The 12,827-nt window shown below is 46.3% G+C and overlaps 1 protein-coding gene across 3 annotated transcripts in view; it reads left to right on the forward strand.

Annotated features, from left to right (window-relative positions):
• The first annotated feature begins 233 nt into the window (after positions 1-233).
• The window catches only part of NTM (neurotrimin), a 409,150-nt gene continuing 396,556 nt past the window's right edge, over positions 234-12,827 (forward strand). For all 3 annotated transcript variants that reach the window (XM_035009314.1, XM_035009315.1, XM_035009316.1), the window contains exon 1: positions 234-1,000. In XM_035009314.1, coding sequence (XP_034865205.1) covers positions 834-1,000 — 167 coding nt within the window. In that variant the 5' untranslated portion in view covers positions 234-833. The remainder of the gene's footprint in view (positions 1,001-12,827) is intronic.

Consider the following 12,827-nt stretch of genomic DNA (forward strand, 5'->3'; position numbering starts at 1 on the left):
GCTGCTCCCGGGAGGAAGGCGGCGCGGAGGCCGGGGGCGGCCGCTGAGCGTGGCGTCCGCGCGGCTCCGGGGCCGGCTGCGCCTCGCCTTCCCCAGCGAGCGAGCGAGCGAAGGGCCGCCGCGCGGCGCTCAGCCGGGCTGCTCCTGCCTCGGCCGCCGCCGCGGCGCCTGGCCCTGCCCAGACCGGCCGGATCGCAGCGGCTGCAGCGCGCATTTGCGCTCAGAGGAAGTTGACCGAGAGGCTGCCGTAGGAACCCCGGGTCCGGATCGCACGAAGCTCGGCGGAGCCGCCTCCTGCGTGCTCTACTTTCCATTTGGCTATTGTTACGGATTGTTTTTCTGCCGGCGGTCCTTCCTCCGAAACTTACAAAGAAAGTGTTGGATTCCCCCTTGTTCGAACTGAGGAATTGCAGACCACCTCTGGGGAGCCGGATCTGACCCACCCCCTGTCCCCTTCTGGTACCAAAGTGCTTACTCCACTCCAAAGTGCCATGTCAGAACTGCTAGCGGGAAGAAGGGACTCCTGAGACGTGCCCACACCTTTGCACCTGCCTTGCGCTTCCCCGTTCTTGGCCATCTTCCTCGGCCGAAGCAGCACCGAGGAAGCCCCCTTCGCTGTCCTCCGTGGAAATTGGTTATCCGAGGCCGGATTTGGGGGAGGAATATTAGACTTAGAGGAGTCTGCGCGCTCTTCTCCTCCCGCGCCTCTCGGTCGCCGCTAGTTCACTGCTGGGTCCCTGAGCTCGCTCCCTCACCCCACCCACTTCCTGTGCTCGCCCGGGGGGTGTGTGCCGCGCCGCTGCCGGAGTTCTGGGAAGTTGTGGCTGTCGAGGATGGGGGTCTGTGGGTACCTGTTCCTGCCCTGGAAGTGCCTCGTGGTCGTGTCTCTCAGGCTGCTGTTCCTTGTACCCACAGGAGTGCCCGTGCGCAGCGGAGATGCCACCTTCCCCAAAGCTATGGACAACGTGACGGTCCGGCAGGGGGAGAGCGCCACCCTCAGGTAGGGAGCTGTCTTTCTTCTATGAATTGACAATGAGGTGTATGGGGTGGGGGGGGGCAGGGGCAGGGGTGCAGGTGTGTGCACTGGAACAGCTGGTACGGAGGTCGCTGGTTCCTTGGGCTGCAGGATTCACGGATGAGCTGAGTGCTCTGCCCCGGGAACGTGGTGGTGTTAGGGAAACGCTCAGAGGTTGGGGAGATGAGCTGTTTCCCCAAAACTGGCCTCCTTGGCTCAGGACTTGGTAAGCATGAGAGGCGGCTGAGGCAGGGAGCCACCGAGATTGAGGACAGTGGCCTGGGCACTGTGTGTGCCCGAACCTGGTGGCCATGGTGACTGGGGACCTGGCTGGGGCTCAGCGTGAACTGTCATCTCTGAAGTTAATGAGTCCCAAAGGACGAGTCTGGCTTCGTGTGAATGCCTTCACTCTGCCCATGCCATGGGGAGTTGCCCGTGGGCTCCTGTACTCCCGCAGAGCTGCTGTTTTGTCCTGGGCTTGCCTGTGTCTGGGCTTTTCTGGGGTGCCTTCATGCCATGAGCCGGTGGGTGGAAGGACATGCTTTTTCTTGTCTAAACATGGCTTTCTGAGATTGAAGTCATGGAGATGCGTCTGATTTGTCCATGGAAATTATCATTTACTCTGGTTAGCTGTCCACTAAAGCAGTATGTGCAAAACTCATCTACTGAACTGACAGATTTCAGTGTTGAGTTGGGTCCTGATTGGTTTCTGGGGCTAAGGGTTACAGAAACTGAGGAGGAGAAGTGGAATCTTGGTTATGACTTGTGTAAGGTGGGATGAGTCTGTGTCCCTGATTACCCGGTCTACTGACATGTTAACTCAATTTCCAGTGTCTACACACTGCACCCCTCATAAGAGGGTAACAGAAAATTAGTGATTATAATGGGGAATCTTCCTCTCTAGAATTTTAGAAAGAGCATGAGGTAGAAGTTAAGAAGGTTCATGAGAAGAATGATTTCTCTGCCTCTTTGATTTAATATGCCTTCTTACATAAAGTTTCCCAAACTGGGCCATTGAGCCCACTGCAAGGCAACATGGCAATATTCCTATCCTTTACATATGAAAGTTCTTGGAAAGATAATATTGGTGCTGGTGTCCATTGTTTTGCCCCTGGTGACTGTTCTGCTAAAATTGCATTGTTTATGGATGGTACCCTCAAGGAAATACCCACGGGACAGAAAATGTTGACGAGGGGGCCCTGGAAGTACGGGGCTGACTTGTCAGAACATTGCCAAAGGAAGTGTGTGATTTAAGGACCCACACAGGGCCTGCAAAGCATCCCATCTTCCACTGCCTTTGTGGAGCTAATGTCCATGGCCCCAGTGAATTCCTAGTTACTCACTGGCTCAGGAAACCCACCTCTCCACTAAGCCCTTTCGGGACTATTTTGAACAAAGGTTAAATATCTAACTGCCTCCCATCCCAGAATTACTAGATCTGTTTTATAAGGGGATTTCACAGAGCTCTAAAAATGCTGTGATTTCAGACTGCTTAACGAGAGATACAGAAATGAAACCCTAACACAATACAGTGATGAATTTAGTGTTCTCTGGATGTTCCCTTTGTCCCTAACCCTTAGCTGCAAGCAGTAGTCCCCAAGAGATAAGAAAGAGTCATTCTCACATGTAGAACATTTTAGGAACAGATGGGATAGTAGTTTCAAGGAGAAGGTGGAAAGTAGTCAGCTCTGTGGAGATTTGGAGAAAAAGAAAACAGCAAAGGGGCTCTGACAGACAAATCCCACATCTTAGGAACAATGATGGGGGGTTGGATGAGCCAGGATCTGGTTTCAGCCCCAGAGGGCAGCCCCCGAGGCTCATGAGAATGGAGACTCTCTGGAGGGTAGCTGAATTCAGCAGATGCTGAGCCAGGGCATGCGCCTTCCTGAGGAACAGCTTCTCTTTAAAATTGCATTATCATGTGCTGGCTGCTTCTCTTTCTTTATCTTTCCTTCCATGACTTTCTTGCTCACTCTGGGCTTCCCTGTCCCTGTCCCTTTCAGGCACCAATGTCTGTTTGCATTTTCACATCTGCTCTGGTCTTGTTCAGGTGTAGATGGAGGAAGTGGAATACGATGGGGCTTCCTCTCTAGACCCAACCCTGCCATTGCATAAAAAGGCCCTCCTAGAACAACTCCTGCCATTCTTTGCCATTCTGTGCCAGCCCCTGGGACTAAATGTCTGACTGACATACAGAAGGAAGACCGTTCGAGCGGATGGAGCCCTACAGAGCAGGGATTAGAGGGGCCAGGATATGACTGACACCAACCCACTGGCCAATGGCCTGATTTAGGATGTGAATTGGGCAGCAGGTGTCACAGACGACTTGCACAGAGGAAGCTCATGCCTCTGCAGGATGATCTGCATTCTTCTCAGGCTCTCATGCACTAGAACAAGCGAGGTCCACCATGTTGGCGTGTACTTTTGTAGAGTTCGAGGCCTTGAACTCTCAAGCATAGTCTCTGTACTGTGTAATTCTGTGTGCAAAGAAGCAAATAGGAATTTCAGAATGTATTTTGTTTACACAAAAATTGATACATTTGCACATAACCTGACTCTAGGTTGTAGTTGTCTAGTGGCTCAGGGCTCTGGGATTTTTTGTTTTTGTTTTTTGTTTTGTTGCTTTTTTGTGTATTATATGTGGATCGTTTCTTTTTTCTTCCCTCTTTCCCTTCCTCTCTTCCTCCATCCCTTCTTCTTTCCTTTCCTTCCTTTCTTCATTTTTTTGTTCAGCATGTGACCAGGCTACACAGAATACAACTAGGGCACCTCTGCCCTGCCCTGGAGAGCCGCCCTCTCCACAGCATGGTGGCCGAACCCTAGGGCCATGCTTGTAGTTTACTTCTCAACCAGCAGAGGACTTTTTGCTCTGGTTGCATGTTATTCTGCTTTGTTCTTACCAGTTTCATTTTTTGAAGATCTCTTCTAGTCCCCATAGAACGAATGCTTCAGCAGCAGATTCTAATGTGAGGAAACTTTTAAAAATGTTTTATTTCATCCAATTAGTGCTAACGATCCTTGCGGAGGTATTGAGAAACCTTTCACCCAACGGTGGCTTTGACAGCCTGAAAGGAATCGCAAACAATGTGCAATCTCCCACCCTTTCTGCCCTCCTGCTGCTGGTCTGTATGCATATTTTTTTTTTAAAGGGTGAGGTTATGTAGAACAGAATGTGCAGTAATAAGAACATTAACTAAGGTTTAGGGAGCACTTGCTCTGTGTCAGGTAGAATTTTGTTTTACATAGTATCTCACCTGTCGTCTAGTCTCCTAATATTAACATTTAACCCTAATAAAGACCCTGTGGGGTAGGTGCTATCCCCATTTTGCAGGTGAGGAAACTGAGGCACGGAGAATTTACATCATTTGATTAAGGTTGCCCAGATAGGAAGCTTTGAAGCCAGATTATGTGACACTAGTCGTAATAATGTTAATAAAATGAATAGCACTGTCAGTGATCGGTCAGTTACTGTGGGTGTTAAATATTTTGTATACATCGTAACATTTAATGTTCACAACAACTCTTGATATACACTTAATTTTCCCAACTTAGTAGCTGAGGAATCAGAGGTCTACAGCAGGGAATTTAGGTAGCATCACCCAAGTAGCAAGGGGCTTTTAAAAATGTTTTATTTCATCCAATTAGTGCTAACGATCCTTGCGCTAACTCAGGCCCTTACTCCGTGATCTTGTGCACCACACTTTCCCCACTGCATTCTGTGTTCTAATCCCTTGCTGGTACTTAGAGTCTCCTCTAGGCATTCTGGCTTAGACCCTCTCCTGCGATGTCGCTGAACTTTCTGTGTTCTTTCTCCTCGTGCACTGGGGGGGCAGCTAGGGCTTGGAAAGCAGATATCGTGCTGTATAATGTCATGAGCACTGTGTGCTCCCAGATGTTTCCTGAACAGATAAAATGAATGAAAACAAAGCATAAACATCCCCCAGCCTATATGTCATTTGTCTCTTTACTGCATTTCTCCATCGTTTTATTTTAAAATACAGCTGTGGTCAACCAACAAAGACTTACTGAGTGGTTCTTGCAAGATGGGCCCTGAGCTGGGTTTTGGGGTGTGGAAAGACATGAGGCTTACACTTCACACTCCGGGGTCTTGAGTCCAACTCAAAAGGCCAGGCAATGAGGTAACCAACAGATGAGGCAGAGTGTGCCCATTAGCGAATGGGCAGTATGTGTACGTGGGGTCAGAAAAGAGCTTTCCGACTGGACTCCTCTATAGGAATAGTGAAGAAGGAGTGAGGAGTGGGAGAGCCTGAGGTGCCCATCTGTGTGGATGTCACTAATCAGAGACCTTCACTAAGTGTGGCCTGTAGCTTGGCAATTCTGATGAGTGTGCTTCATGCTATCATAGATTCCCCCAATAAGGCAACAGCTAGTAAAGTGAATTATTTCATTGGGATCATCTGGTAAGTGAGTATCAGAGGCTGAGCTGTGCCTTCTCTCACTTATCTAGACTGTAGGCTTTGTCACGGCACAGTGTCGGTTTTTTTTTTTTTTTTTTTGGATGAGTTAAGAAAAGAAAGGAAAGATCTGAGAAATGTACAAGATTGAAGTTGGATTTTGATATAGCAACTCCATGGAATAGAACAGAATAATGTTTTTGATATTTGAGAAAACGCATGGAGTGCCCTTCTAAACATAGGAAGCTGTGGCACACTTTATTCATACCGTGTAAAACACTTAGCATTTCATTTTATAACAGATGGATTCTCTCTTTGTCTCTGCAGCCAGTCCAGGGCCTCTTGAGGGCAGAAACTATGCCTTCTTCATGTTTGCATCCCAATACGCAGCACATGACTTGGTGCATGGTCTTTGCTAACAAAGTCTGAGTGGCTATCCTGCCTGTTTTTCTGCTATAGACATCCTGGCCCTTTCTCCACCTCACAGACATAGAAAATGAATTCTTGCTACAGGGGCTTTCTACCTGTGGTCCTCACTGTTGGGAATACCCCTGTCTTTCCACGGACAGCTATTAATCATTTTGGCCTCAGCTCAGATGGAACCCGCTCCCTGAAGCCTTTACCAACACCCAAATCAAAATGACCCTTACTACCTCCACACACATTACACTAACATACCATCTGGGATTTGTTTTTCTTCAGAGCAGGCATCCGTATCTCAAGTTTTCCTATTTCAGACATTTGATTATGTGTTTATGATCTGTCTTCCCCAACTGGGCTGTAATTTTCTGGAGAAGGGCTACCTTCTCGGTCTCATGCAGCACTGTGTCACCAGCATCTGGCCAGTAGAAGGTGCTCAGAAAGTACCTGGTGCATGAATGGATGCAGGAAATCTGAGATCACTGTCTTCTCCTCCTTGCCCTTCCCTGTCCCTTTCCCTGAGTTGTGTTGTGTTGTCCTTGCCCTTGGACATGCTCCCGGCTCACTGTCATTTCTGACCGGGCCACCCAGCTGTGTGAGGTTGCTCCTGAGGAGTTACAAACACACATAATTGCGCTGGTGTCTTTCTGTCAGGGACACAGATGGGCTGTGTCATCTGTCGGTTAGTTCAGAGCTGCACCCATGACGCGTGCCTCCCTCCTGCCAGGTCACTTCCCGACCCAGTCCTTAAGCCTTTGAAGAAATGCTCCTCTCCGATGAGGTGTTCAACCCCAGGTGCAGCTGGGGGACATTAGCATTTTCCAGATACGGAGCACCTCTCTGCCCATCCTTCCTTCTCTCCATGTGGAGTTTGCTGGCGTGGTTGTCTCATGCTGTACCTATCGATTCGTTCCTGATGCGTTAACTCGTTCAGAATAGCAATGCCGCTCGAGAAGCATGTACTGTTCCGACTGAGCTGCCCCTCCCAGGATCGACCGCCGTGTGCTCACCTCCGGGGCTTGCCAGCCATCCAGCCGGTGGACTGTGGCTCAGAAGAGCAAGGACAGATGGGGTTGTGGAGGGAGGCTCCTGGAAGCACACTCAGCCTTTTGAGGAGCCAAAAACTAAAATGGGAAAACGAAACACCCAACCAGGCTTGGGGCAGAAGGAGAAGGAGTATGCCAGTTGTCACTGGAACCTGGTGAAGAGCACAGAGGGACAGGCTGGGCCCGGGTCCTCCGACGCTCCTCACCTGCAAGTATAGGTGCCTTGAAGAAGTGTTTCTTTTGAGTTTGAAAGGATTGCAGAGACCAGGGAGTTGAGCTACCTGGTTTTACAGATAATGAGGGTAGTGATAATCAGTCTTGCACAAAGATGCCTTTGGGAAGGGTGAGGTGGTGCTGATACCCAGCCCATGCTTCCCCACTTGGCTGTGAGCCCTGGTGTAGGGCAACCTGTGCCTGAAAGACAGGCCACCCTCTCCTACTAAGTGCAAAATCAGCGTGCTGACAGCATGATGACAGTCAGCGAACATTTCTCACCGTGCTCGCCGCTCACTGCTGGTCGTGTCTCGCGCCGAAGCCTGAGTTCTTAGCCTTCTGCTCCACCTCTCATTCCATATGGGACAACACTGTTCACTGTATCAGGCTCCGTGCTAAGCACTCTGCGAACAGAGTCTTATTTAATTCCACCAGGTTGATGCAATTATTATTCTGATTTTACAGACCAGGAAACCAAAGCACTGAGAAAAGTAAGGCATTTTCCCAGATCCCACAGTCAGATGGTGGCCGAGCCTGGAACTTGGAACCAGTTTTGTGTGACTCGAAGCTGATTCTCTTTTTTGTACCACAGGACTTTTCTCATTCTATCCCTTCTTTGCCTCATTGCCAGGGTGTAATTCTTCTAGAAACCAGGTGAATTTGGTTTTTTCCTACTTGTTCTAGAGCATAAGAATCTCCCTTCTTGAAGTATTTTAGGAATGGGATATGGGAGTTTTTAAGCTTTTATGACATGGAGACACAAGAACTCTAGACGTTCCTTCTCATTACACATCCCTAGAATCTCCATAGTTTGTTCAGAATCAGTCTATTCCAGGTTCTCCCACCAGCCTTTTGCTTCAGAGATCAGCAGTCTTGGACTGTCTCACAGAGAGTTAGCAAATCCTCAAACGTCACCATGTATTTCTCTGGCCTGGGATATTGAACAAATTGAGGTAGAAATACAATTCTACAAGCCAGTGTATCTGAATATCCGGCGGTGGGAGGCAGAGTGGGTGAGACCTTGACTATAAACTTTCTTCTTAGTTTTACTAGAAGACCACTGACATCTCTCAAGATGGGAGAATCTTGAAAAAATTTATGATTAAGGTTAATAGCATATTTATTCTCTTAGGTTCAAAGTCTCCACTGATGGGTAGAATATAACATTATCCTTGCATTATTTGAGGTTACTTTGCTTCCTTGGGAGAGGGTTGATGGCTTTCCACTCTGCATAACAGATTACTGATAAGAAATAAACAATACAATTAACGTCATATAGATGGCCAAATAGTAGTGTTTTTAGGAAATTAAGAGTTGGTTGGGTTTAGGATGCAATTTCCAAATTGCCCATGTGCGCCAAGGTGGAGGAGGAAATAGGAATGTTTAACGGGAGCACGATTGATAGAGGCAAAGATTTCCAACAAAGACCTTATAACTCATATTCTAGCGAGAATGGTATGCTAGAAAGAAAACGGCCTGGGGGACAGGATTTGGCTAACCCTGATCCAAGCATTGTGTCTATGAGCTGTTGGGCAAAAGTTTTTAATTGGTCTGTATAAAGAGGACAGTTATTACCTACCTCAAAGGGTTATTTTGGGTTAAAATGAAATAATGCACATAAAGCTTGGTGTATAACTATTACTCTCTCTCTCTCCATATATATATACAAATGCACACATGTGTATATATGTATATTTATATATAATATTCACACATTTGGGAATTTTCATTATAAACTGTTGTAGTTTAAATACCCATGTAGCTTCACTTTGATTGATACACTGGGTCTTGCTTGTGAAAGATCTGCAAAGAGAGGAATGTCTCTCCACAAACCCTAATTGTACTTTTGTGTGTTTCTCTACACATCTGTTTAGATCCTAGGACCCTTCTTCAGTTCAAATAATTTCTTGCACTGTTTTATTTCTGACAGGGAGTGAGAAGAAAGGTATTTCTTTATTTTTCATAACAAGATTGTTGCATAGCAAGTTCTGACAGTTCATGGCTCTAAAGATGAATTTCCTACCAAAAAAAAAAAAAAAAAAGCCATACGGAAGGCTCTGTAGAGGCGGGTTCTCTGAAACAAATAGTGGGGTCAGGAGTTCATGTGTAGATTTAGGATTAGTAGACTTTTATTCCTTGGAAGACTGATTTTTTCCATGATAATTACACTGGAGTCAGCTGACAAATAGAAGTAGGGATGCCATTGCTTGGGGAGGAGGGGGTTGGAATCTTTCCATTCATTCACATCTCCTATGCATTAAAAGGCCAGCTCAGGACTTGAACAGTGATGGTGAAAATTGAGAAGGAAGTCTCTCTGCATTTGGTCATTTTTTTTCTGTTCAAGTCTGGGGTAAGACCAGTGTGCCTTCGCATTAGAAACTAATCACAGCAATCACCGATGGAAGCACAAAAAACAGACCTTTACACTTCAACTGTATGCCATGGAGCTCAAATTAATTTAAGTTATAGATAGAAGTCTCCCTCTTTCCTTATCTGGCTTTCCCAAATCTCACTGATTGACATGGTTGAGTTACTTGGGCTTATTTGGGCATATTTGGCCAACTTGTTCTCTTCTCGGTGTAAGATGCTTTGGCTCAGAAAGCTTTGGGGATTTAGATTTGTCTTATAAAATGAACATATGAAATGATCTTGCAGCGGGATTTTTTTTAAATAGTAGAATTTTTAATGAAAAAAGCATCAACCGCTAGACTGATGGAAAATGACAAAACTGAAATCAGCCGTCAGATAAAACTTTCTTGGCCACATGTAGGCAAAGGAAGATACGTTTGTGTGAAAATAATTTCTTGATTTTCTCTGGCTTTCAGACAGGCTATAATGGAGTGGAAAAGTTCACTCACACTCAGAAAAATCATCTTTGGACAAATGTGCTCATCAGGAAAGCTCAATCCAAAATAATTCTAACCAGTCGGAAGCTACGAGGAAGATAGTAAGATAGAGAATACATGCAAATTCCTTTTAATTTGGTGCAGTTATTATACATAAAAACTGGAAAGAGGAGTACTTTGGTGTTGTGGGTTGAGTTGTGCTCCCCTCCAAAGGAGAACAAAAAGAGGGAGAGAGAGAGAAAGGAAGGAAGAAAGCAAGACAAAAGTTATGTTGAAGTCCTAACATTCAGTATCTCATAATGTGATCTTATTTGGAAATAGGGTCATTGCAGGGGTAATTAATGAAGTTAAGATGAGATCACACTGGAGAAAGGTGAGCCCTGATTCAGTAGAGCTGACATCCTTGTAAGAGGATGGCCATGGAGAAACACGGTGCACACACAGGGAGAATGCCATGTAGTGAAGAAAGCAAAGGTTGCAATTACACAGTTGTAAGCCAAGGACTGCCAAAGATGGTCAGTGAACCGCCAGAAGGAAAAGGCAAGAAAGGATTCTCTCCTACAGGTTTCATAGGGAGCATGGGCCTGCCAACACCTTGATTTCAGACTTCTGGTCCCTTGAACTGTGAGACAATAAATTTCTGTTTTTTTTAAGCCATCCAGTTTGTCAGGCTTTGTTGTAACAGCTCCAGGAAATGAATGGACTTGGAGAAAGAAATGCTAAAGGAAGAGTTCTCTTAAGTAATCATCATATATAAAGGACCACCGAAAAGCCAGGTTAGAGCACCTTATCACCCCCAGTGACACTAGCCACTGCAGTCCATAGGGGTGTCAGAGCTGTGCCTCTCCTAGTCATGATGACCCCCCCAAGCTCTCCATTATAAGTATTTAGGAGGCTGATGTGGAGTAGGACTGTACTCAGAGCTCACTACCCTCTTTTTCCAAAGAGACCATCAGGACAGGCCCGCGTGTTCCCACTTCTCAGTGATTTCACCCACCTCAGAAGTCAAAGCCCTCCCCGCCTGCCCCAGGTCATATGCATTGTCTGGATTCTTACTGTGACCATATGGTCCTGTACCTCCAATGATCTGAACTGAAGACTTCTCCTATCCTCCAAACCTTTCTACTGTCTGAGCTTCATGATCTGTCACCAGCAAAATCCCTAGGTTGCCAGTCTTTTTCCTGAAGGACCTCTTTCTCTCTCTCTCCCTTTCTTGCTCTCACTTTCTCTTTTTTTCTTTCTTGCTTAAACTTGAAATGTGACTATTTCCTGAGTTATTTCCATTCCCAGAGTCATGTTGACAGTGACTGTTTTTCTCCTGCGTACTGCTTATCATGAGCCCTGAAAGTCAGATAGATACTCTCCTTGCTACTCATTGTGGCCTCTGGACAATCTCTCTTGTCTTTCTCTGAATCCCTGCTCGCGTTGGCACGTGGTGCCATGAGGCTGTGTTACCCACAGATGTTCTTGCTGCGGCCCTTTGCTCTGCCCTGACTAGTCTCTCCTGCTGGAGCTCCAGACCACATATCTAGCGCTAATCCGCATGTCTGCTTTTATGGCTCAGGTGTTTCTTTTCTTACCTTTCTTTTCTTTCTTTCTTTCTTTTTTTTTTTGGCTCAGACATTTCAAACCCAGTGCCTCCAGCCAAAGCTCTTGATCCCAGCCCCATTTCCCCCACCTCCAGCAACCAACTTGATCTTCCCTCCCCATCTGCCCGCATCCTAGGAATAGGCACCCCCATTCAGCCAAAGGCTCAGGCCCCCAACCTAATAGATACATATTCTTTTTCTTTCTCTTTTATGCTCCGTCTAATTCACCAATACATCCTGTTTGCTTTTACTTGCAAGATATCTCTTGAATCAGACCACGTTTCACAATCTTGAACACTACCTCTTTAGTCAACACCATCATATGCTCCTTTCTGGATTATTCCAATAGTATCTCATCTGGTTTTCCTGCTCCCATGCTGCTCCACCAGAAACCATTCTCCACCAGCTGGCTCAAGTTGTCCTTTAAGAACATTCGTCAAATCATACCACTCTCTGTTCAAAACCCCATGGCGGCCTCCAGTAATAGGTAGGAAGAAATGCAAACATGTCAATGGTATAAAAACTTTTTATTGCCTGGTGCCTGCCTACCCCTCAGACATTTCCTCTGTCACACCTGCTCCCACTCACAGGGATGCAGTTGACTGAACTTCTCTGTTGTTCCTTGGACTCACCAGATCGCTTCTTGCCTGAGGAAATGCTCTTTCTTCTGCCGGGACCCACTGTAGTGTTGTATGGCTGGATCTTCATGGCATCCGTGTGTCTGCTCAAATGTTCCATCCTCAAAGAAGACTGTCCAGACCATGCGTTTAAAACAGCCAGCCCACCATCCCCTACTTTCCTCTGTTCCCCTACGTAGGTTTAATTTTCGTCATCACCCTTAACACTTACGGAAGTCTGTTATTTAGTCATCTCTTATTTATTTATGGTCTCTTCCACTAAAATGTAAGATCCCTAAGGCTACTGACTTTATTGCTCTCATTTATAGCGGCTAAATTATGGCCTGGAACATGGCATATATTAAGAAATAATTGTCGAGTGAATGGAAATTTTATTAGGAATAATACTAAGCTTTTAATAGTGAAAATTATTTATGTTTTAGTAGGAAGAGGGGACTCAGGTATATATCTGTATTGGCAGAAGTTTGGGTGTTCCTGAACAGAGGTAAGGTAGATGGGGTGTGATCTAGCCTTGGTTTTGCCTTCCAGGACAGGGAGAGGAATGGGAGGTCAAGGGGGACTTGTCCAGGCCGTGTGACACATTTCATAAAATCTACATGTGTGGAGGCTAAAGGACCTTTAAATTTCCATCTTCACAAGAGGTTT

This window comes from Mirounga leonina, unplaced genomic scaffold (genome assembly GCF_011800145.1).
Source record: "Mirounga leonina isolate KUSES-001 unplaced genomic scaffold, KU_Mleo_1.0 Mir_153, whole genome shotgun sequence".
Lineage (NCBI taxonomy): Eukaryota > Metazoa > Chordata > Mammalia > Carnivora > Phocidae > Mirounga > Mirounga leonina.